The 23333-nt window shown below is 28.9% G+C and overlaps 2 protein-coding genes across 3 annotated transcripts; both read right to left on the reverse strand.

Annotated features, from left to right (window-relative positions):
- Window positions 1–8176: 8176 nt before the first annotated feature.
- Window positions 8177–13643, reverse strand: LOC130670771 (putative uncharacterized protein DDB_G0289263). Its single transcript, XM_057474273.1, has 4 exons — window positions 13485–13643; window positions 13070–13411; window positions 10528–10871; window positions 8177–9634 (listed from the first exon to the last, which is right to left on the reverse strand). Exons 2-4 carry the CDS (start codon window positions 13386–13388, stop codon window positions 8390–8392), a joined length of 1908 nt encoding a protein of 635 aa, XP_057330256.1. The 5' UTR covers window positions 13389–13411; window positions 13485–13643; the 3' UTR covers window positions 8177–8389.
- A 735-nt stretch (window positions 13644–14378) lies between these two features.
- LOC130670770 (serrate RNA effector molecule homolog) lies at window positions 14379–22058 on the reverse strand. Of its 2 annotated transcripts, none has more exons than XM_057474271.1 (8): window positions 21925–22058; window positions 21551–21833; window positions 21132–21461; window positions 19962–20156; window positions 18646–18712; window positions 15743–18252; window positions 15528–15668; window positions 14379–14922 (listed from the first exon to the last, which is right to left on the reverse strand). In XM_057474271.1, exons 2-8 carry the CDS (start codon window positions 21700–21702, stop codon window positions 14841–14843), a joined length of 3477 nt encoding a protein of 1158 aa, XP_057330254.1. In that variant the 5' UTR covers window positions 21703–21833; window positions 21925–22058; the 3' UTR covers window positions 14379–14840. The 2 variants fall into 2 exon arrangements, with proteins under 2 accessions (XP_057330254.1, XP_057330255.1); XM_057474272.1 differs by having other exon boundaries at window positions 14379–15014.
- Window positions 22059–23333: the final 1275 nt, after the last annotated feature.

Consider the following 23333-nt stretch of genomic DNA (forward strand, 5'->3'; position numbering starts at 1 on the left):
ATTAATAAAAAAAAACAAATCAATTAAAGAAACGTTAAATTGGTCACTTGAAACTTGTGAGTTTGTTGAATAAAAAAAAAAATTATAAATAAATAATTAAAAATCTTAACAATGTCATTGTTATATAAATAATAATATCAGAGCCAAAATAATTAGACTTAAAGAACGTTGACGAGAATCGTTTATTTCTCGGTGTGAATATGACTAATTAAAAATATATAAACATTGCTGCTATCTTTTATATGTTATGTTAAAAAATCTATAAAGAAAAAAGAAAAAAAAAGAGTAAAAGGTTTAAAAAAATCCAATAAATAAAATTTCATTCGTCAGTCCAAATCTAATGTCTAATATTTAAAACTAGGCTTTAAATGAGTGAAAAGCGATACGCTTAGCTGAAATGACCAAGAAAAAATAATTAAAATGATATGATTAAAAAAAAAAAAATCTTAAGTGGAGGAAAGTCGGGAAGTAATTTAAATGATACTGAATTATTTATAATTAATCATGATTATTATCATTACAATTAATATGATTGATATAATTTTAAAAGTTAGTAGGGTTAAGTAATAATTTAATGAAATAATCCAATTTATTTAAATGAGATCCACGTTAGTTTTTAAGAAAATTTAAGATCCATTTGTTATGATTAAATTTATAATTATCAATTTACAATAAGCGCGGCATTAGATCTGGGTCGACGTCTTTTGACAATTAAAAAGGAATAAAAAAAAAAACGCCCTATCAATGCAAAAAAAAAATAATTAATAAATTAATGAAACTACAGTTAACTAGTACCCTTTTAAAAATAAATCAATGATAATCATAAAGTTAATTTCGAAATACATAAATTCAAACTAATGATAAATATAAAGAAAATATATTAATTAATTATTAATAAAAGCTCATTGCGTTCATTAATTTTAAGTAACAAGCAATTACACTTATTATTCATATATTATATTTATATAATATTTCAATAGGAACGTTTAGAATATTTATAACTTGAATTTTATTTGTTCCTTAACTATTAATTTTCGGGAAAAACACATTTTAATATGATCATATATGTTCATATGTGATATCAGGTATGCATGAATTTTAACCTGATAAGACATGGTCATATACTACGTCATGGATGATCGTGATTGATCATATCTATCATATATATTATATGATCAGATAAAGTCATAAATAACCATGTCCTAATTTTGATCTGATTAGGCATAATCATATTTTATGCCATGATCATGTCTAATGTCATATATAGTGTTATATATGACTAAATATGAAGTCATATATGACCATGCATGAATTTAACCTGATCAGACATGGTCATATATTATGTCATGTGTGATGATGTATAATCTCATATGTTCATATATGATCAGATATGAAGTTATGTATGACCATGTCTTAATTTTAACCTGGTCAGAAATGATCATATATTATGTCATGTTCGATTATGTCTAATGTCATATATGTTGATATATGATCATATATGAATTCATATATGACCATGCATGAATTTAACCTGGTTAGGCATGATCATATATTATGCCATGTATATGTTTGATGATGTCTAATCTCACATATGATCAGATATGAAGTTATGTACGACCATGTCTTAATTTTAACCTGGTCAGAAATGATCATATATTATGTCATGTTCGATCATGTCTAATGTCATATATGTTGATATATGATCATATATGAATTCATATATGACCATGCATGAATTTAACCTGGTTAGGCATGATCATATATTATGCCATGTATATGTTTGATGATGTCTAATCTCACATATGATCAGATATGAAGTTATGTACGACCATGTCTTAATTTTAACCTGGTCAGAAATGATCATATATTATGTCATGTTCGATCATGTCTAATGTCATATATGTTGATATATGATCATATATGAATTCATATATGACCATGCATGAATTTAACCTGGTTAGGCATGATCATATATTATGCCATGTATATGTATGATGATGTCTAATCTCACATATGATCAGATATGAAGTTATGTACGACCATGTCTTAATTTTAACCTGGTCAGAAATGATCATATATTATGTCATGTTCGATCATGTCTAATGTCATATATGATCATATATGAATTCATATATGACCATGCATGAATTTAACCTGGTCAGGCATGATCATATATTATGCCATGTATATGTATGATGATGTCTAATCTCACATATGATCAGATATGAAGTTATGTATGACTATGTCTTAATTTTAACCTGGTCAGAAATGATCATATATTATGTCATGTTCGATCATGTCTAATGTCATATATGTTGATATATGATCATATATGAATTCATATATGACCATGCATGAATTTAACCTGGTCAGGCATGATCATAGATATTGTCATGTATTATTATGTCTAATCTCATATATTATCAGATATGGTCATATATATGACTATACATGAGTTAATCTGATCAAGCATGATCATATATTATGTCAAGTATACACGATCATACGTGAAGTTCTATATGATCATATATGAATTTGAATCTGATCACATGGTACCAGATATGAACTTAAACTTAAGACATGAGTATATATGATCAGATCTGACATTGTGTATGACCATGCATTGTTATATATGAATTTCAATCTGATCATATATGATTATATATGAGCATGTCTGTATACATGTATCATCATATACGACCATATACATTTTGAAAACCTGAGTAATCATATACGGCCATGCATATCTGATACAATCTGGGTATTCATATATGATCATATGAGTTTTTTTTCCAAAAATTACCCACAAATAATGTCAATATATAAATAGTTGATTATAAAATAATTAGACGCACATGTTTATTATATAGACGCTTGTATTACTTTATAATTTGCGTGATTTGATTGCCTGGAATTTTTAAAATTGTTTTATTTTTATTTTTATTTATATTAAATCGCTCAATAATTTAAACAAAATATATATTTTCAATCCTATTATAGAGAAGCAATAAATTTTATTTTATCTTTCGTAAAATTACATAAAAATAATAAATATTAATTTTGTTTATTATTATTTTTTATTCAGTATTAAAATAAATTTATTAAAAATTCCAGTTTACAAAAATACAATACCGGGAAATCGATAATTTTTAAATCAAGTCGCCATTTACAGAAAGTATCTCACTTAAGCGAACTCTATGGATTTATATAATAATATGTAATATTTATTATAGTTTTAATGTTAATTAGTTTAAGTACGGGAGCAAAAAACACTAAAAAAATATAAAAACATCTCATCTACTTACATTTTATTATACTTTACTAGTATAAGTGATAAATGATTGATACTAAAGTTATTCATTCATAAATAATTCAAAATATCACGCGCCTTCGAGCTGTCAGATCGCGTATAAAGTAAAATAAAAAAAGAACAAAAACCAATTATATATTTAAATAACAACAAATCGATATTTTAATTCTAATAAATCTGATTTTCTGAAAATTTATTGCCACAAAAAATAAAAATCCGCAATCGATAAATTTATTTAAAATAAAATAAAAAAAGACAGAAATTTAAATAAATAAAATTTATGCGCATGATAAAAAAATAAATATTTAAAATAATGTACAGAAAATTCGTCTTATTGCTTATAGATTTAGAAAAACTGTAAATAATTAAGTGAAACTTTTAGCCGGGAATGGACTCGAAATTTGAATTTTATTACAATCGACAAAAATAATAATGATTCTTATTAGCAGACAATTAACAATTTTCGAATTTTTTTCCACAGTTTAATTTTAAAAAAAAGAAAAACTAAAAAAATACACATGTAGAAGATTTAAAAAACTAGGTGCAAATTTTTGAAATTTTTTTTTTTCCATTTATTGATAAAACTGAAGTCAGCCGACGTCAAATAATTTTTGAATTTTTTATTAAAACAGTAAATCGTAAAAAAAAAATTTTTTTCAAAACTGCACCTCTAGTTTTTTAAATTTTCTACACGTGAATTTTTTTATTTCTGTAATTTATTTGGTATAAAAAAAAACCGAAAATTTTTAATTGTCTGTTATCTTTTGGATCACAATAATAATGAGAGTGAATGTAACTGACAGAATTAAAAAAATTTTTGAATAAATAAATGAAAATAAAAAAATGCGCATTTAGATCAATGAAAAATCTTTACGCGCATTTTTTTTTAATTTCATTATTCCATTCATTTATTTATTTATTCAAAATTCAAAAAATGTCTCGTCTGCTACACTCACACTCATAAATAATAATTGAGAGCCAACTTAATTTTTAAGTGTATTTTTTTTTCATATAAATTATTTTTAAATATTAATTGTGACCCTTTGTGCACTGTGATTACTAAAGACGAGTTTTAAATCAACAAAAAGTTATTATTATTATTAATATTAATATTAATACTGTGTACTTTTGGATTATAATTATCAAGAGAATGTCTATGGGTTTAAAAATAATCCATAATAAATCACATAGAGTAGATTAATTAATTAATCAGTCTAGATTACCAATGACTCAAAAAAAAAATAACAAAAAAAAACTGTGTACAATTGGCACGATAAATAATACATAAGATAATAATTATTGTGTAAGTTGCCTGCATAAAAATAATAAATAATTTCCTAAAAAAAAAAAATTATTATAAGATAAATAATTTATATTTATAACTAATTAATTAATTAATTAAAATAATAGTTTAAATTAACATTGTCACGATGTTACACGGTAATTAAGTATATAAATTTATGCAAGCAATTTGTAAAAGCGTGTGTGACTTTTTTTTTTTTCTATTTTTGATTTGTAATTAAATTTTAAAAATATAAATAAATAAATTATTAATTCGCTTGAAAAAATTGTCCGGGAAATTGAAGGGACGAAAAAAAAAAATGTGCATCTGTGTCGATCTAATAAATATGAGTATCATAAATTTATAAAATAAATGTGTAAATCTCAGAGCAGCTTTAAGAAAATAATTTAAATTTAAATAGACGAGTTATTAAATTGAATGCATTGAAGTTGGGAACACCAATTTTTAGCGGTAGCAACAACGTGATTTTAAAAAGAAAATAAATAACAATAGAGTTAGAGTAATAATTAGATTTAAATATAATTTTTATTTAGAAAAACAATTGTATTTTAAATAAACAGGTAATTGAACTTGTAATGGTACTGCGCAAAATAGTAATTAATTAACTGTAGTCTATTGGGTGGCAGTGGATGGAACAAGACGATTTTTAACGAGGGAGAGGTTTACTGGAGCCGAAGGCTACGGCTGCCATCATAAAATTTCAAATCTCGTTTTTCCCGCCAAACAATACGTTTTTTATAAATACCTGCATTTAAATTTTGAGTTTACATGTCGGAAAGTCGAAATGAGGTAATTTTAGAGCAATACCACATATGCGAATTCAATTTACTGGAATTTTGTTAATTAAAATGACGATTTCTGTCTAAAGAAGGAAATTATTTTACCCGCTTAATTTTATTGGTTTAAAACTAACCGCCAATCGGCCAACGGACACTAAAACTCGTAATTTCAATGCCGGTAATATAAAGTAATGCTGTAATTGTTCTGAAAATTAACAAAACAAATAGATTTTAAACGCGGGAGAACTTAAGCCGAAGGCTAGCGCTGCCACCACCCAGAAATTCAAATCTCGTTTTTCCCGCCAAACAATACGTTTTTTATAAATACCTGCATTTAAATTTTGAGTTTAAATGTCGGAAAGTCAAAATGAGATAATTTTAGAGCAATACCACGTATGCGAATTCAATTTACTAGAATTTTGTTAATTCAAATGACGATTTCTGCCTAAAGAAGGAAATTATTTTACCCGCTTAATTTTATTGGTTTAAAACTAACCGCCAATCGGCCAACGGACACTAAAACTCGTAATTTCAATGCCGGTAATATAAAGTAATGCTGTAATTGTTCTGACAGTTAACAAAACAAATAGATTTTAAACGCGGGAGAACTTAAGCCGAAGGCTAGCGCTGCCACCACCCAGAAATTCAAATCTTGTTTCATCCCGCCACACAATATATTTTCCAAACTTACCTGGATTTAAACTAAACCTGCTCAGAGTTGGAATGTTTGGCCTACAAAAATAAGAACAATCAATTTAAGACCAATTACCAAAATAAATTCAATTAACTGGAACTTGAACCAGCTAATAGACTATTCTGCTAACCAGACATTGAAACTCTGTTTTTTTGCAGGTTGATAGAAGTTATGAGTCATTGCAAAAATTACACGCAGTCAGAAGTCACAGGCTTGACGTCTTATCTTGCAAATTATATTATTATAAAAAACCATAAGTTAATTAATTAATTAATCGGGAATGTGGAGGCATAATTGTATAAAATAAGCGTGTAAGTACGTTCGATAATTTTTTTTTACAGGGTAGAGGTACCGTTTTAGGCCACTTTTGGAAACTTGAAAATATACTTTTATCCCAGCATCAAAATTCAAATTTTATTTCACACTTTTCATTAATTAAAATGAATAATAAAATGTCCAAAAATGGAGCTGCCCCAAATGGCAACTTCTACCCTATGTTACTTTTGTTAAACTTAATTTTGTTTTAACTGCTAAGTGTATTTATTTTATTATTATTAAATTAAGCACTTCCTGTAGTCGTCGATAGATGACAATAATTAGGGGCACTCTTCTTTGACAATAATTACAGAGTGCTTCAATATTATTATTATTTTTTAATGAGTACTGTTATAAAAAATCTTAAGCATTGCGAAAATAATTGTGTATTTTAAAAGTTAAATATAAATCGACGACAATTGTTTGTTTGTTTTTTTTTTTTTTAACTTTTGCGAAGTAATTTTTAGACCAGTGCCTGACACTTCGGCATACAGCAATGACCTAAATCAGCATCTAGGGAAAAAAATAATAAAATATACCAGGGAATAATTTTTAAAATAAATTCTAAAAACAATGAGGATTAAGTACTCTGGTGATAATGTACTCTTCTGATATTCCTAATCATATGTTGATTAATTAAGAAAGTACATGCGATCATATTTTATTTAAATAATCCAGTAGTAAATAGAATTTAAGTAAATAAAATAAAATTAAATTTATCAAATGGAGTGAAATGGTTTTTAAATTAATGACTAATTGATAAATTATCATCTATAATTAATGATTAATAGTAATTTTGAATTTGAATATTGAAAAGAAAAATTAATCATTTTTCCTTCTGGTCGCACACTGAAAGTAATTGTAAAAAAATGATGAATTTTTAAATTAATTATATATTGGAATACCATTCGACAAATTAATTAATTTTAAGCCGGGTAAAATGTTATTAATTAATTATTAAGACAATTGTATGAATGCATAAGTCAAATATATCATATACTTGCATATGAAAATTATTTCTTATTTGATTTCTTCAATAATCACCTAAATATAAGACCTGTCTTTATTTTTTATTTTTGAAATTCATTTATCTTTTTTTTTATTTCCTGATCTTGATAAATTTTAATCCCTACACGTCTGTAAAATTACGCACGTGCCAAACGGTGACATTTTCTTCCCAGCGTGAAGAAATGACCAAAACTTCTTGTAAGAAATTTTCAAAAAGCCTCAACTTTGATCATATTGGATTTTATTTCATTGTTCTAACAAAATTTCTTCTATTTAATTACGCGCTTCTTTTCAAATTTTCAAAATATTTAAAAAATTAGGGGTTTACACCAAAAATAGACTTCAAAATATTTTAGGTCTAGTAAATTTTTCTCACAAAATTTTATTCTGAAGGATAAATGACAACTTTTTCTAGGAATGAAGTTGACGGTCTCATTTCCAGCGGGAAAATTCAAAAAAATAAATTGTAAATATTTGGCTACGCTTCGCGATCGAGGTGTGCAAATGCCAGAGGTCAAAATGGCGGCATTTCCATATTAACTAATGAGTTTTCTGAGTTACTGATTATTTTCGATAGTAGAGTTTAACTTGAGGAAAGTTCTGGGTAGAAATACTTTAGAGACAGACATATTTCCGGCAGAGAAATGTTATGCCGATTGTGCATAGAGAATCTGGAGCGACAAAATGGCGCCCCCGCCATTTCAGAGTTAAAACTATACTTCGAATGGTTTCAAAAATTTTTTCCACATAAATAAAAATTTATATCAACTCAATGATATGCATGTCAGTTTATTTTTGAGGATAGCTTTTATTGTTTTACAGAATACATAACAATAAACATTGGACATATATATATACTTTACATACATATATATAATAATAATAATTTTAATTTCCGGTGGTCCATATTATATTAATCTGATAAATATATATATATTCTTAGGCTGTTGAAGTTCAACATTTATAATTTTTCTCCTTCATTACATTTTGTAGGGATAATAATTATTATTATTGTTATTATTAAAATAATTGTGATGTTCGGGATGATAATCATCCAAACAAGAATTATAATCACCGTGTGCTATTATTTTGTAACAGAGCTTTGTTTCTTGTACTATTCGCGGAGGGATTTGAATTTGAGTGACGGAAACTGCGATTTTTTTGCAAGACTCGCGGGCCGCGACTACATCATCGCTGTCATCATCTTCCTCAATGTTATCGCAAATCCTCGCGGCCTCAATTGCAAAGAAGTTTATACATTTCTTCTCTTCCTTGATATTGTCGCTGCACATCTTGCACACCTGGTGCCTTATGCACGGCAAGAACAGCATCTGTCCCCCAATGAAATTGTTCACCGGCATACAATGTTGCTTCAGTATCTCCAACTCAGCGCTAGGACACTCAGATTTTTTGTTTTCATGGAATAAATACGGGTGGCTCTTAAAATTATCGTAATTATTTACTTTAGTATAGTAATTTTTCTTGTCCCTGCTGTCTTTTGTGCTGTACTCCCTGTCGAAAGTCTCTCCCGGGCTCTGCTGCTGGTTTATTTTTATGTTGTGCTTCAACTCGTCCAAAGCCTTGCGCATTTTTTCTAAGGAATACGCAGCAGCAAGTTGGCTCAGTATTTTGTCTTTAACTTTTTGCGAATCCTCATCTTCGTTCGGGTAAATCTGGTCCGTACCCGCGGGTTCTCTTGAGTATTTAACGATGTTGTCAATTTTGTTTTCATTATTGCGCTTCATCATCTTGTAATTATTTACATCGTAATTGTCATTGTCGTTACTATTTACACTAGACAAATGAGGATGATCATTCAAATAGTCCGCCATGGTCTGGTAGTAATGCTGGAGAAGCCATTCATCATCTTCCTTCTGATCGAATCCCGGTTTGTCACCAAATGACCAAGTTGGCTTCCTCATTCTTTTGTCGATGCCGAAATATTGTGACCAGTCAATATTTTTCTTTTGTTTGCTTGATATATGAACTTGCTCTTTAGTCAAATCATTAGGTTTAGCTTTGGCTTTTACCGTCGGGTTGACATTATTATTATTATTGTGAGTTTCAACAGTAGGATTTATTGAATTCATATTGAGTATATTTTTGACCGGTTTCTTATCATTATTTTTGTTAGCCTCCATATTAGTTTTGTCTGATAAATTTTTATTTTTATCATCTTTATGGAGACCAAATAAAATATCCAAGTCATCTTGCGATCCAGATTTCTGTAAAATAAATAAATAATTTTTTTACACAAATTACTTTTATAAAAAAAATCTATTCTTGAACCAGTAAATTTTTTGTTACAGAAGAAATAACAATTTTTTTTAGTAAATAATTTTTTTTTTTATAAAATTGCTAATTCTTTAGTCAAAAATTAAATTTAATTAAAAATTTCTAATATCTTCAGTCAAAAATGAAATTTAATTGAAAATTTTCAATATCTTGTCAAAAATTAAATTTAATTAAAAATTTCTAATATCTTCAGTCAAAAATGAAATTTAATTGAAAATTTTCAATATCTTCAGTCAAAAATGAAATTTAATTGAAAAGTTTCAATATCTTCAGTCAAAAATTAAATTTAATTGAAAATTTCCGATATCTTCAGTCAAAAATTAAATTTAATTGAAAATTTCCAATATCTTCAGTCAAAAATTAAATTTAATTAAAAATTTCCGATATCTTCAGTCAAAAATGAAATTTAATTGAAAATTTCCAATATCTTCAGTCAAAAATGAAATTTAATTGAAAATTTCCGATATCTTCAGTCAAAAATTAAATTTAATTGAAAATTTCCGATATCTTCAGTCAAAAATGAAATTTAATTGAAAATTTCCAATATCTTCAGTCAAAAATTAAATTTGATTAAAAATTTCCAATATCTTCAGTCAAAAATTAAATTTAATTGAAAATTTCCAATATCTTCAGTCAAAAATGAAATTTAATTGAAAATTTCCAATATCTTCAGTCAAAAATTAAATTTGATTAAAAATTTCCAATATCTTCAGTCAAAAATTAAATTTAATTGAAAATTTTCAATGAATTAATTTTTTACATCAACAGTTAATTTTTTTTTTTAGTTTTTTCTCAGAATAATAAAAAAAAAAATTTTATTTACTTTATTCCGGAGTGAGGCCCAACCCGGCGAGAGATTCATCGTAGAGCGTAAATTTTCTACACCAGGGTAATTCCTCTTTACTGCATTATATTTATTATTAAGAACAAAATTATTCTCAAGTGAACTCCGGCGTTTCCGGTAGTACATGTCTTGGTTCTCTCTAATTTTCTCCATTGACGCTTTGCTCAATTTGTTGTTATTTATTATTTCAGCCAAGCGTTCGTAATCCTTGTCATCATTATCATCATCATCATCATCACCATCATCGTCGTTATCGTTGTCGTTGTCAGTAGAATCATCAATATATAATGGAATATGCTCGTGCTGTTGGTTTTTTTGTTCAGCTAGTGTCATCATCAGCAACAAAAATGACAGTAAGTTATTATTACTACTACTATACCCCGTATTTTCAAGATAATTTGACAGTTTCATTGCTAACATATCATTTTTATTATCCTTGACATTAACACGCCGTAAATCATCAATATTTTTTATAATCTTTAGTAACTGTTTATTATCTGTATAATTAATTGATAATTTATTGTCAATATGTAAATATATGTAAGTACATATTTATTAGGGTGATAATTTTTAAAGTTACCCCAAAATATTTTAATTTCAAAATAATAAAAGTATCAATTTATTTTATAATTTTTACTGGCCTCCAAAAATTATTTTGTGGATTCAAATTTTTCGCGGGTTTTTATTTAAAATTTTTTAAGGTAAAGTTGAGAAATTTTTATATATAAAATAATTTTCACCCTAACTTATGTATGAGACATAAAAATATTTTAATATGAAGACAAATTTTTGAAAAAAAAAAAAAAAAATCAATAAAATCATGAGTGATAAAAATTTGATAAAAAAATATATGATCCAGAACTCGCGGTTTTAATTTATTTAAATTTTATTTAAAATTATTTGTAATAAAAAAAACAATCAATAAAATTTTTAAGTTACCAAGTGATCAATACTCCAACAAAATTACAACATATGGAAGTATATAAATTCTATTTACTATTTAAATATTTTAAAAAAAGTCTGCATTGAAATAAAATCCATAGAAATACAAGTACTCAGTACAGTACTAATTTTTTTTATAAAATACTAGACTCGTAAATATTTGAATAAATAGTTTACATATTTATAAATGCACCATATAAAAAGTAGTGGGAATTTAAATACTTGCAATATCAATCTACTGAACGTTCATTCATAAACGATAAAATATTTCTCCAAGAATCTCTGGAATTTAATTAAGTTACGCCCTTATTTATTATATTGACTGAGCATTTATTTCTATACTGCTATCATTCATTCTCATAAAATAAAAGTATGAAATAAAATTTTACTATTTTTTTTTTCAATGACATAAAAAAATAAATAAAAAATTATTATTATTATTATTTTTAATGACACTGAAGTTAGCAGACGTCTAATAATTTTTGGATTTTTTTATTAGACGATAAAACATAAAAAAAAAATTTTTGAAAAAATTGCACTTGTAGTTTTTTAAATTTTCTACATGTGCATTTTTGTGGTTTTTGTTTTTTTTACAATTGATTTGTTGAAAAAAAATCCGAAAATTACTAATTGTCTGCTAACTCCATAAATTTTAATGACACTGAAGTTAGCAGACGTCTAATAATTTTTGGATTTTTTTATTAGACGATAAAACATAAAAAAAAAATTTTTGAAAAAATTGCACTTGTAGTTTTTTAAATTTTCTACATGTGTATATTTTTATTTTATTTTTTTGCAATTGATTTGTTGAAATACGAAACTTCAAAAATTTTTAAATGTCTGCTAACTTCAGGATCATTTATTTTTACCCAGATAATAATAATAAAAATGTTTTTTTTTCAAATGATTTATAAAAAAAATAAGTGAAATTTTACATGATCCTGAAGTTAGCAGACAGTCGACAATTTTCGAATTTTTTTTCAACAATTAAATTTAAAAAAATAAAAACCAAAAATATTCACATATAGAAAATTTAAAAAACTATAGGTGCAATTTTTTGAAATTTCTTATTGTTTCGAATTTACTGTTTTTAAGAAAATCCATAAATTATTGGACGTCGGCTAACTTCAGTATCACAATTTTATAAGTGTGGGTGTAGCAGACATCAGACAAATTCAAAATTATAAATAAGTAAAGTAAATAATTATAAAAAATGCACTTCTTAATTTTTAAATTTTTAAAATGCGCATTTTTTTTAAATTTCGTTTTTTAAATTGTTTACTCTATTTATTTATAATTTTAAATTTGTCTGTCTTCTACATTCACACTCATCAAATTTTCTAAATGAAAAATTATGATGACAATAAAGTTAGCAGACATTTAACAACATTTTGATTTTTTTTAACAAAAAAATATTTTTAAAAATATTTTGAAAAATTACACGTAGAGTTTATTAAATTTTCTACATGTGTATTTTTTTATAAATATATTTTTTTTATTATTTATCAATTTTAAAAAATTTATTTTAATTTCAAATGTCTGCTAACTTTACTGTCATAAAATTATGAATTATTCTTACCGTAATTTTCATTTGTTGTTGGATTAACGATATAATCTAATGGACTTCGTTGTTGATTATAATAATTATGAAGATTTGTATTAACAGATCTTTGTTTTCTATTGATATCATTATTATTATTTTTATTATTAAGTAAATTTAAATTATTATGACGCACGGAAGCGGCGTTATTATTATTTATTAATGAGGATTCCCCGTGACTATGGTCATTATTATAAAGATTTGACGTTGCGGGGATTGATTTAAACGACGCAATAGTTATTACTAAAAGTAAAATAAATTTACTCGACCGCAAGTTAACTGACAGTATTTTAAACATTTTTTAAATTTTTAAAAACAAGCCTGAAAAATATGTATGGTAATTAAATCAAATTTGCTTGAGGAAAATATTTAAAAAAAATAGGGGTGTACTTACTGGATATTATTGAGTGATTAGTTGATAGTATTTGTAATCAACTGATAATTTGCGTTTTACTTTTAAACTACAGTATTTTTGTGCGGTACACAAACGTTAAGCTCAAGAGAACATTGCACACCGAATGACATTATATTGGGGTTTTTATTTGGTTTGTTCATACAATCGATTGTTTAACGCGCGCATGCCAAGAGAATACTTGGGGGTGTGAGCAACAAGTTTACGCGCAATTTTTAGGTGTGTCGGTAAAAAAATATTATTTTATTTATTTTATTACAAAAGCTTTAGATTTATAGTCGACATTAAATTTTAATTAAATAAATTAATATTTTTTTGAATTAATTAAAAATTTTTGTGACTGAAGAGCAGTCACCTGATTACTCAAAATTTTTAAAAACAAATTATAGATTTTTTTAAAAAACGAAAATAAAAATTTGAGTCTCTTGTACTTGAAAAAAAAATTTATATTTAATTTGATTTGAAAATTTAAAAAAATCAAAATTTCCGGTAGCTTTGAAAAATTATAATTTTTTAAAAATGCGATCTAAATCTAAATTTAAATATTATTTTATTTACTTTATTACAAAAGCTTTAGATTTATAGGCGACATTAAATTTTAATTAAAGAAATTAATATTTTTTTGAATTAATTAAAAATTTTTGTGACTGAAGAGCAGTCACCTGATTACTCAAAATTTTTAAAAACAAATTAAAGATTTTTTTAAAAGACAAAAATTTTAAAGTCTCTTGTACTTGAAAAAAAAATTTTATATTTAATTTGATTTGAAAATTAAAAAAAATCAAAATTTCCGGTAGCTTTGAAAAATTAAAATTTTTAAAAATGCGATCTAAATTTTAATGTTAATTTATTGCAATAAAAAAACTAAAATATGTGAAAAATTATTTATTAATCATTTTGAAAATTTTTACTGCAAGTAATTACATCATCGCGTATAGACAGGCAGTTTGAAATTAATTATTATTTATACACTTGTATCATTTTTTTAAATTACAAATTACAGCGGAAATCTTAAATTACAATATTGTAATTTAATAGTGAAATGATGTTACAATCATTTAATATTTTTTATCAAATTACTAAAATCAATTAATTATTTATTACAATAATTATCAATTACTTAAATTATAAATAAGTCATATTTATATTTAATAATTAATATCTATGCGCAAGTTTCACTAGGCATCTTCTCAATTTTCGTCTTGATGTCATGTCTTGTCAACATAAAATATTGTCGGCATTGTACTTATTATTATTATTATTATTATTATTATTATTATTATTATTATTATTATTATTATTATTATTATTTATTATTACTTTTTTTGTTAATTAAATTTACAAGAACTCATCAGGCTCCCTTGGTGCGTCGAGATCCCGATAGTGAATAACCGGGCGAAAATCCGGATTGTTGCCACTGCTGCAACATACAATTAAAATATATCGAAGTCTAACGTGTCCAAGTCATTGTAACTAACTATTGGTCTTGACCCCATATCTGCTGGTGCAGCCCTGCAATCATTTTTATTGTACGAATGGGTAAGAATATGTCACGCTAATTTTTATTAAATTATTTTTTTCATTTTATTAAATCTACTGTAAAAAATTTTCTGATTAAATCTGGAGTAAATGCGGAGAATGACTACAAATTTATTTAATCCTCTTGGAGTAAAATTCGCTCCTTAAAGAAATTTATTTTAATATTTAAACTTCGAATCGGAGTGAATGCGGATTTAAATAAAATCCAGTTCACTCCGGTGTAAAAACTCCCCATTTACTCCATATGTGGAGTGATTTTTTCTGAGACTCCGAACTGGAATTAATGCGCAGTTGAAATACGTAATCACTCCTGATTTTTTACAGTATAAAGTTTGCTATCAACGCGAAAATATTTTTCAAAAAAATATATTCTGTCTTGTATAAAATTTTTAAATTAACCGCGATTCCAAGGGGTTAATCTATTAATTATAATTGCAGTACTACTGATCAACAAAAAAAGTTTTATTAAATAAAAATAAAACTTACCGTCCACGATTAAATCCACCGCGATTTGGCCGCGACATTCCGCCACCAAAACCACCTCCGAACCCGCCTCCATATCCACCTCCTGAGCTTCCAAAAATACCGCGACCGCTTCCAAAGTTACCGCCCCCGTATCCTCCGAATCTGTTTTACAAAATATAAAAAAGTCAATAAATAATTTAAACTATACAATTAAATAATAATTTAAAAATACTAACCCTGCCATAGTTCCAAAAGGTGGATAGTTATCTCTGAGTAGTCCTTCTCTAGGTCCACCTGCAGCGTTCGAAGACGGAGCAGGCGTTTTATTGCCGGGATGTTCTGGCAGCATCGGCCTCTTGGGGTCTTTCAAATAATTATTGAAGTACTCAGCTTCGGCTTTTACTTCAGCGACTTTCTCTGCGTGTTTATTAAATATATGCTTGCGTATAAAGTCAGGCCCCTTGAACTTCTTCCCACTCAACGGACACAGCCACTTGTCTTTAGCCAACTCTTGAGTATTCGCTTGGACAAATTTCTCTACCTCAGCGTCGGCGTTTTTAGCCCCGAGTTTCTGGAACTCGTCCTCCGGCATTCCCGGGTTTGATCCCGACGCAGGAGCTAAGAATGTCGTCATCTTGCTCTCGAAATTACGACAGTACTCTTGCAGTTCTGTGAAAGAAACTTTAGCATTTTGCGGCGGTGGCCCGCGGACGTGCATGATACCGCATCTGTTTGGCATCTCGTCTTCGTTGGGATACTCGCAGTGGTTGTAATAATCGACTGAATGAACGATACGCAGATACAAAATAAGTCTGTCAAGAACTTTTGTCAAAACTGGATCCCTGTCAATTGGACCTTCATCGCTATTGTCATTGGTGCCGTCCAGCTGGCCCTCTTCCTGCTGTTCGCCGCTGCTACCAGTGCCTCCATCAACATTTCCACGTCCCAGCAGCTCTTCCTCTTCAGCAGAAGCCTCTTCGATCAAATAGTCGGTTATGTTTTTCAAAATTGGATTTTTGGATGAGAATCCAAACTCCAGAGGCATAACTTCCGTTACGATGTTGTCGTTATTTATTTTTTGTACATTTGGATCTTTGTTGTCAGTCGCGGGAGGCTCTTCTGCAGTGTCTTTGTTGTTAGAAGCCGTGGCAGTGCTGACGTCAACCCACAAACCTATTTTGGTATCTAAATTATGAATTATTTTGGCTGTCAATTTGATATCGAATCTTACGACCTGTTTGTGTGCGGTGATGCCATTGACGGTCCGGATTCTACGCAGCAAATCCCGATTTACGATCGCTCCAAGCTCGCATTCTCGCAGCCTGATGTTATTCAAACTCCAGCAAATTTCTTTTATGTTCACTTGACGTTCAAAGGACACCCACCCGCGACGGAACCACCGACGCTCGGGTTGCGGATCTGCGATGGCGACCCGTAAAAATCCCGGGAACCGTTTGCACATCGCTTCCACCTCAGCTTTAGTAATTGTCGGTGCTAAGTTGCGTAAAAATATACTGCTCGTTTTATGTAACGCGCGCGGTGATTTTGCCGGTGCTACGGAGTCTTTATCATCTTCCCCAGTTTCCACTAGATCAATAACAGCTTCCACTTGGTTTTTACTCGACTCTTCTTCATTCTTTTTTTCCTTATCATCTTCCTCTGTCTTGTCATCGGTCTTCTTTTCCGCTGGTTCGCCAGATGCTTCAGACTTTTCACCAGCTTCTGATTTCTCTTTATCATTGACGTTGTCGGTCTCCATTTTCTCATGTTCTTCGTCTTCATTCTCATTCTCATTCTCATTTTCATGTTGATTCTCATTCTCGTCCTCATTCTCTTCATTATTATTATCAGGAGAAGATTGCGATGAACTGCTGCTGCTGCTGCTGTTACTCGAACCAGAACTTTTGTTGCTCGTAGTACTGCGATTGTCAGGAACATCTTCATTACTCGAGCTGCTGGAATTGCTGTTTGTGCGTTTCCGCTTTTTACTGTTCGTACTCGGAGCAGCTTCACCAGCGGCAGCAGGAGCACTTTCCATATTTTCATCTTCCTGATTATTATTATCAGCAGCTTCTTCATCTTCAACCATTTTTTCAACTTTCAACGACTTACCATCCTGTTCATCAAACTTTTCACTGCTTCCCTTACTCTTCTCATTGTCTTTATCCTCAAGATCACCGGCCGCTACGGTTTCTTTTTTCGACTTTTTGCTCTTTTTACTTTTCTTACTTTTTTCTTTCGGCGGCGCAACAACTTTTTCTTCGGGGACACTCAGCTCTGCAGTTTTCTGCTTATCATCCTCATCTTCCTCGTCATTATCCTCCTCCTCGTTTTTATTATTATCCCCATTGTCATTTTCCTCAGTATCTTTCACCGTCACAGTCTCCGCAGACTCTTCCGTTGGTTTGTCTTCGCCTGTCTCTTCTTCAGGTTTTTTTACTTCAGCTGACTCTTCCTTCTCTTTATCCTTGTCCTTATCCTTATCCTTCTCCTTCTCTTTGTCTTTGTCTTTATCTTTTTCAGGTTCCTTGGACACTTCTTTAGTAACCGCAGTCGACGCGGTAGTCGTACTGGTACTAGCAGGTACTGCATCATCGAGAATTTTCAAGTCTTCTTCAGTCCCGCCTTCCAGTTTTATCACAACCGTGTCCAGTAGTCGTAGCAAAGGTGTCGATTGATCAACATCTATTGATACTTTATCAATTTCACCCGAGTTTAGCAGCTCCAAAAATACTTCCACGCGTTTCTATGTAAATTTTATCATATTTTATAAATTTTTTCTCACAAATTATCTAATAAAATCGAATTGCAAATGACATAAGGGCGTAAAAGAATTTTTATTCTAAAACTAATCGATGTATTTTTCCTCTAGAAGTTTAATAAAAATACAAATTTTAAATTTTTTCAATGCGCCCTTATGGTTCTAGTGCCGGCGCAATAGAAAATATTCAAAATTAATATCTACTGAGAAAAATATCCGACTAGTCGCCTAAATTCAGCAGCATGACATTTGTAAGCAAAGGGCGCATTGAAAAAATTCAATTTTTTTTATACTTTTAGAAAAAAAGATCAGAACTAACAAAAAAAAATTCACGCTCTTATGTCACCTGCACCGCAAAAAAATAATTTTAAAAATTACCTTTAGAGCAGATATTTGTTCTTCCTTACGTTTGATCGATTCCTCAGGATGGTACTTAATCTTGAACCTGATTTTTTTTTTTTTTTACCAAAGTCAAAGATAGAAAAACAAAAACAAATAACATTAGTAAAATCTCATAAAAAATTTTTTCTTATTTAATTTTAAAAATATCCAAGTTATTTTATCAGCAAAATTATTTTTAAATTCAAAATCTCTAATTGCAGTGAGCAATGTTCTGAGAAAACAATTAATTTTATCCAGGTAAAAAAAAGTTAAAAAAAAAAAATCACGCTGGTAAATTTAAAAAAATTAAATTAATTATCAATAATTAAATTATTGTTAATTATCAATAATCTTTCAAATTAATTAATTAATTAATAATAATAATAAACACGGGATGGTAAATTTAAGTACCTCACCTGTTAAGTGTGTGCACATGTGCATAAGCACATATATTTTATAAAAATCAATATATACATATATATACATGCAAATACACATATATATAAATATATATTTGATTTCCCTAACAAACTAATAACGGTTTTAAAATCGCGGTACCGAAAGCGAGCGGATTTATTTGGGCTTTGCGCGCCCAGCTCGCAAATTAACGGATAATTGGTGATAGCAACAAATAATTCCTCTGATATGAATTCCGCGGTGATGATTAATCCTAACAGCGGCCTAAGCTAACAACCATCATCATCATCATCACCTTTATCATTATTATAATTATTTATCCTCTGTTTCTTTAGCAGCCATCGCTACTTAAAAATATATTTTTAATATGTATATATTATTATTTATATTTATTTTTCGTGCGTTATTGACAACATATATATATACATGTTGGCTGTGCCGCGCAAATAAGTTGAGATGAAACAATAGGAGCTTGATGTACACAGGCACACTCTGCTGTGGTCGCACACACTGTGGGGATCATCGAAATAAATCAGCTTCTGTGATAATACTTTGTCAAATCAATATCTAAATTTAACATTAACTATATACATATATCTAAATATCAATCCTTCAAATAATTAATTATCTTTACGTATTTACGTACTCATTTTTTTAAATTCACAACAGAACACAATTACTACTGTATTAAATCACATATAAATTTAATTCAATCCTTCCTGATGCATTGAATTAAATTTTATGTTGTTTTTTTTTAAATTCAATGTCACATTAAGTAAGTGCTCAATGTACAGGTACGCGTTTTAATTAAACGGTTAATTATTAAGTGGCTTTAGCTTGAGCATTATTACTATGAGTAGGACTAATTAATAGGAAATTAATTACTGATTGCTTACCATTCCTCGTCTTTGTGGGCTACGAAAAATTCGTTCAACTGCTGACGTCGGAACTCAAGTTTGTATTCATTGTAACGTTTGATAGCTTCCTCATCAGTTATTGTGTCTTCTTGGGTAACAAGGAATGCCTTGAATGTCATCATCGGTGGCTGGGTTTCAATATTTGAATTACTGAAATTTCCCGCTACTTCACGACTGAAAATTTTGAATAATAATAATAAATTATTCTAAGGTAAGAGACCTAGTACCCGATCACTCATGTATTTCTACATCTATATTTACTAGATTTGATAAAATATAGATATACAAATACATGAAGTGATCGGGTACTAGGTCTTTTATTTTATCTACAATTCAGTTTATCAGTAAAGTGACCATTCTTTTAAATTTTATGCTGCGCACTTTTAGATATTGGGAACAAAAAACTTCTATTTTGAATTTAAAAATTATTTTACGGGAAATTAAAACTTTCATCTTGATCTACGTTAATATTTAAATTAACAGCTGAGAGTTGATCTTTATTCTATTAAATTGTTATTTATTTTTTTTTTTGTAATTAAAAATATTAAAATGCTAATTATCAATGAGTGTGAATGTAGCAGACATTGACAAATTTAAAATTATGAATAAATAGAGTAAATAATTAATAAAATTAATTAAAAAAAAATGCATATTTGAAAAATTTAAAAATTACTAAGTGCATTTTTTATAAATTTTATTTTTTTAATTATTTACTCTATTTACTTATAATTTTAAATTTTTCTTATGTCTGCTACATTCTCACTCGTTAATTATTATATCATTAAACATTACGGCGCATCTCAAGAACATTTAATAGACGATAGTTTATGTGATCAAGTTGACGAAGTCCCAATAAAGGGACAATCGTCTAATTAATGACCAAAATTAAATGATTAAATTTTAATTTACTGTTCATTTCCCGTGAATTTATTTTATTTAAATCAACAGTTCAAATAAAATTCAAAAGTACCATAGTACGGACCACCCTCCCGCATCATAAGTATCCTTAAAAATGTCATCTTAATTTAAATCATCATGCAGAAACTACAAGTAATCAATTGATTTATCTATCAAAAGATCTAGGAAATCGCGTACGTAATTCCGGTTGATGGGAGAGTTAATTGAATAATTAAATAAAAATAAACAAACCTGTTATTGCTGTTATTATTACTGTGCCGATCACCACCACCACCGCCTCCGTAGTGATGATTCCCATGATGGGACAAATAATGATCTGAAGGAGGTGCCCATGAGTTACCTCGATCACCACCGCCGCCACTTCCAATCCCATAGTAATCAGAGTGCGCGTATCTCGAGGATGGTCTGTCATCCCAATCACCACGCATACGTTTCAATGGCGGCCCTGACGAGATGTCTTGTGACCGGGCCGGACTGTAACGGTCTCTGTTCCCGCTCCCGCCACCACCTCCCCGGTAATCCCGGTACTCTTGTCGCGCTCTTGATCGACTCGACCATTCTCTGAGCAATTAAATAAATTATTTATAAATATATATAAATAAAAAGTAATAGATAATAAAATATATGATAACAAATTATGTAAATGTTACCTTTCGACCCATTCATCACGTCCGCCTCCGCCACCGCCGCCACCACCACGCCTATCATCTCGACGACCATCACCTCGTGAATAAGACTCTGGTCTCTCACCTCTGAACTTATCTCGACGTTTTCTATCATATTCATCATCAGAATCACCCATATTTTTATTTATTTTATTTTTTTTACTCCAAGTACCAACCAATAGCCCAAATTACCGGGAATACAAACGACAGTTCACTGGAATCAGAGGTTGTTACTCCAGAGTATCCAAGATTTGTGTGAACCCTGAACCTGTTACGCACAATTGTCACAAATTAATTAATATTATTATCAATACACAGTAAATACTTGATATTTATCCCTGATTTTTGTGAATTTTTACTTTTTTCAAGCACACGGTCATCGACAACCAAATTCCAGACGGAAGTATCTACAGTTTACTTAAGTTTGCTTGGTATTATCCTGTACCTTTGCTCTCGAGCTCTGTAACTAGCGGTAACGTCACCATTTTGAACATGCGCAGTAGGATTCTCATTAAATTTTCCCCACCCTGGACCTAATTACTACTTTAATTACTCGGCTGATAAATCATTCAAATTTAAATTATTTTGTCGATAAAAAATCAAATTGTGACTGAGTAATTAATTTCGCGATTAAATATTATGCTAATTAATTAAATCATTTTAATTGGCCTTGTTAAAATTATTTCGTAGACATGCGACACTGTCAGCCATTTTTTGTAGAGTTTCAAGTGTAAAAAGTTAAAAAATTTTAAATTTTGTTATTTACACAAAATAAGGAGAGAATGTAAATTATTACTGTAAAAAGTAAATTAAAAATATTTGAATTGCCGCCTTTTTTAAAATGGCGGTAACGCTTGCGCATAAGTAGATTTTGAATTTTGCGCGCCATCTATTTGAATTTGACGGATGTTGAGAAGAAAATTTCTATGATCTGGTGTCACTGACTTCCGGCAGAGTCGAGTTTCTTCTTGACCAGCTGATGTCTACTCTGTAGCTGAGTTGTTATCCACATGGTCAAGGGTTTTTTTTTCCTGTGTGTCCCAGTTTTATGGAGGTCTAATCAGCTTAACTATTTCCCAGCTTAGGAAGTTGAGTTTTCCCATATAACAATCCCATTATATTCACAATATTTTAGTTCTAAAAAATAAGGAGCTTACCCATGCGAGTTTTCCCAGACTGTTTTCCCAAGAGCTCATAATTCACGACCTTGAAAGATTCAAAATTCTAAAGTTGCTTTAAAAACTTATTTGAGTGACCAGATCTTTCATTACATATAGAAATGTCTATTGTACTAGTATGAGTTTTTCCATGAGTATTTAATAAATTAAATTCAAATCGCGCGGGATTAATTGTGATATTCAAATCTTGCGCAGTAACGCCTACAGCGTAATGATTAAATTTGAATCAGATTCAGAGTTTTTAATCAGAGCCAATTAATTCCATAATTTCGGTCTTTTTAAAAATATTACAAAAAACCTAAAATAATATTTTCAAATTTCCCGCCCTCGTAATTAAATAAATTATTTCTTAATTAAAACATCTACTTAAAGCAATAAATTCACATTGCATGACTTTGTACCCTCGTTCATTTCTACCCTAAATTACCTACCAGCTAAAATAAGTAATTAAATACAGTGTATTTAATTACGCAGGAAAGAAATTAATTTTATTTTACTGGGGACAATGCTCGCTTTGTTTCTGCTCGTATTTGAAAATTATCCTGATACAGATCATTGATAATAAAATTAATACCATTTACAAATAAAGC

This window comes from Microplitis mediator, chromosome 7 (genome assembly GCF_029852145.1).
Source record: "Microplitis mediator isolate UGA2020A chromosome 7, iyMicMedi2.1, whole genome shotgun sequence".
NCBI classification, from domain to species: Eukaryota; Metazoa; Arthropoda; class Insecta; order Hymenoptera; family Braconidae; genus Microplitis; species Microplitis mediator.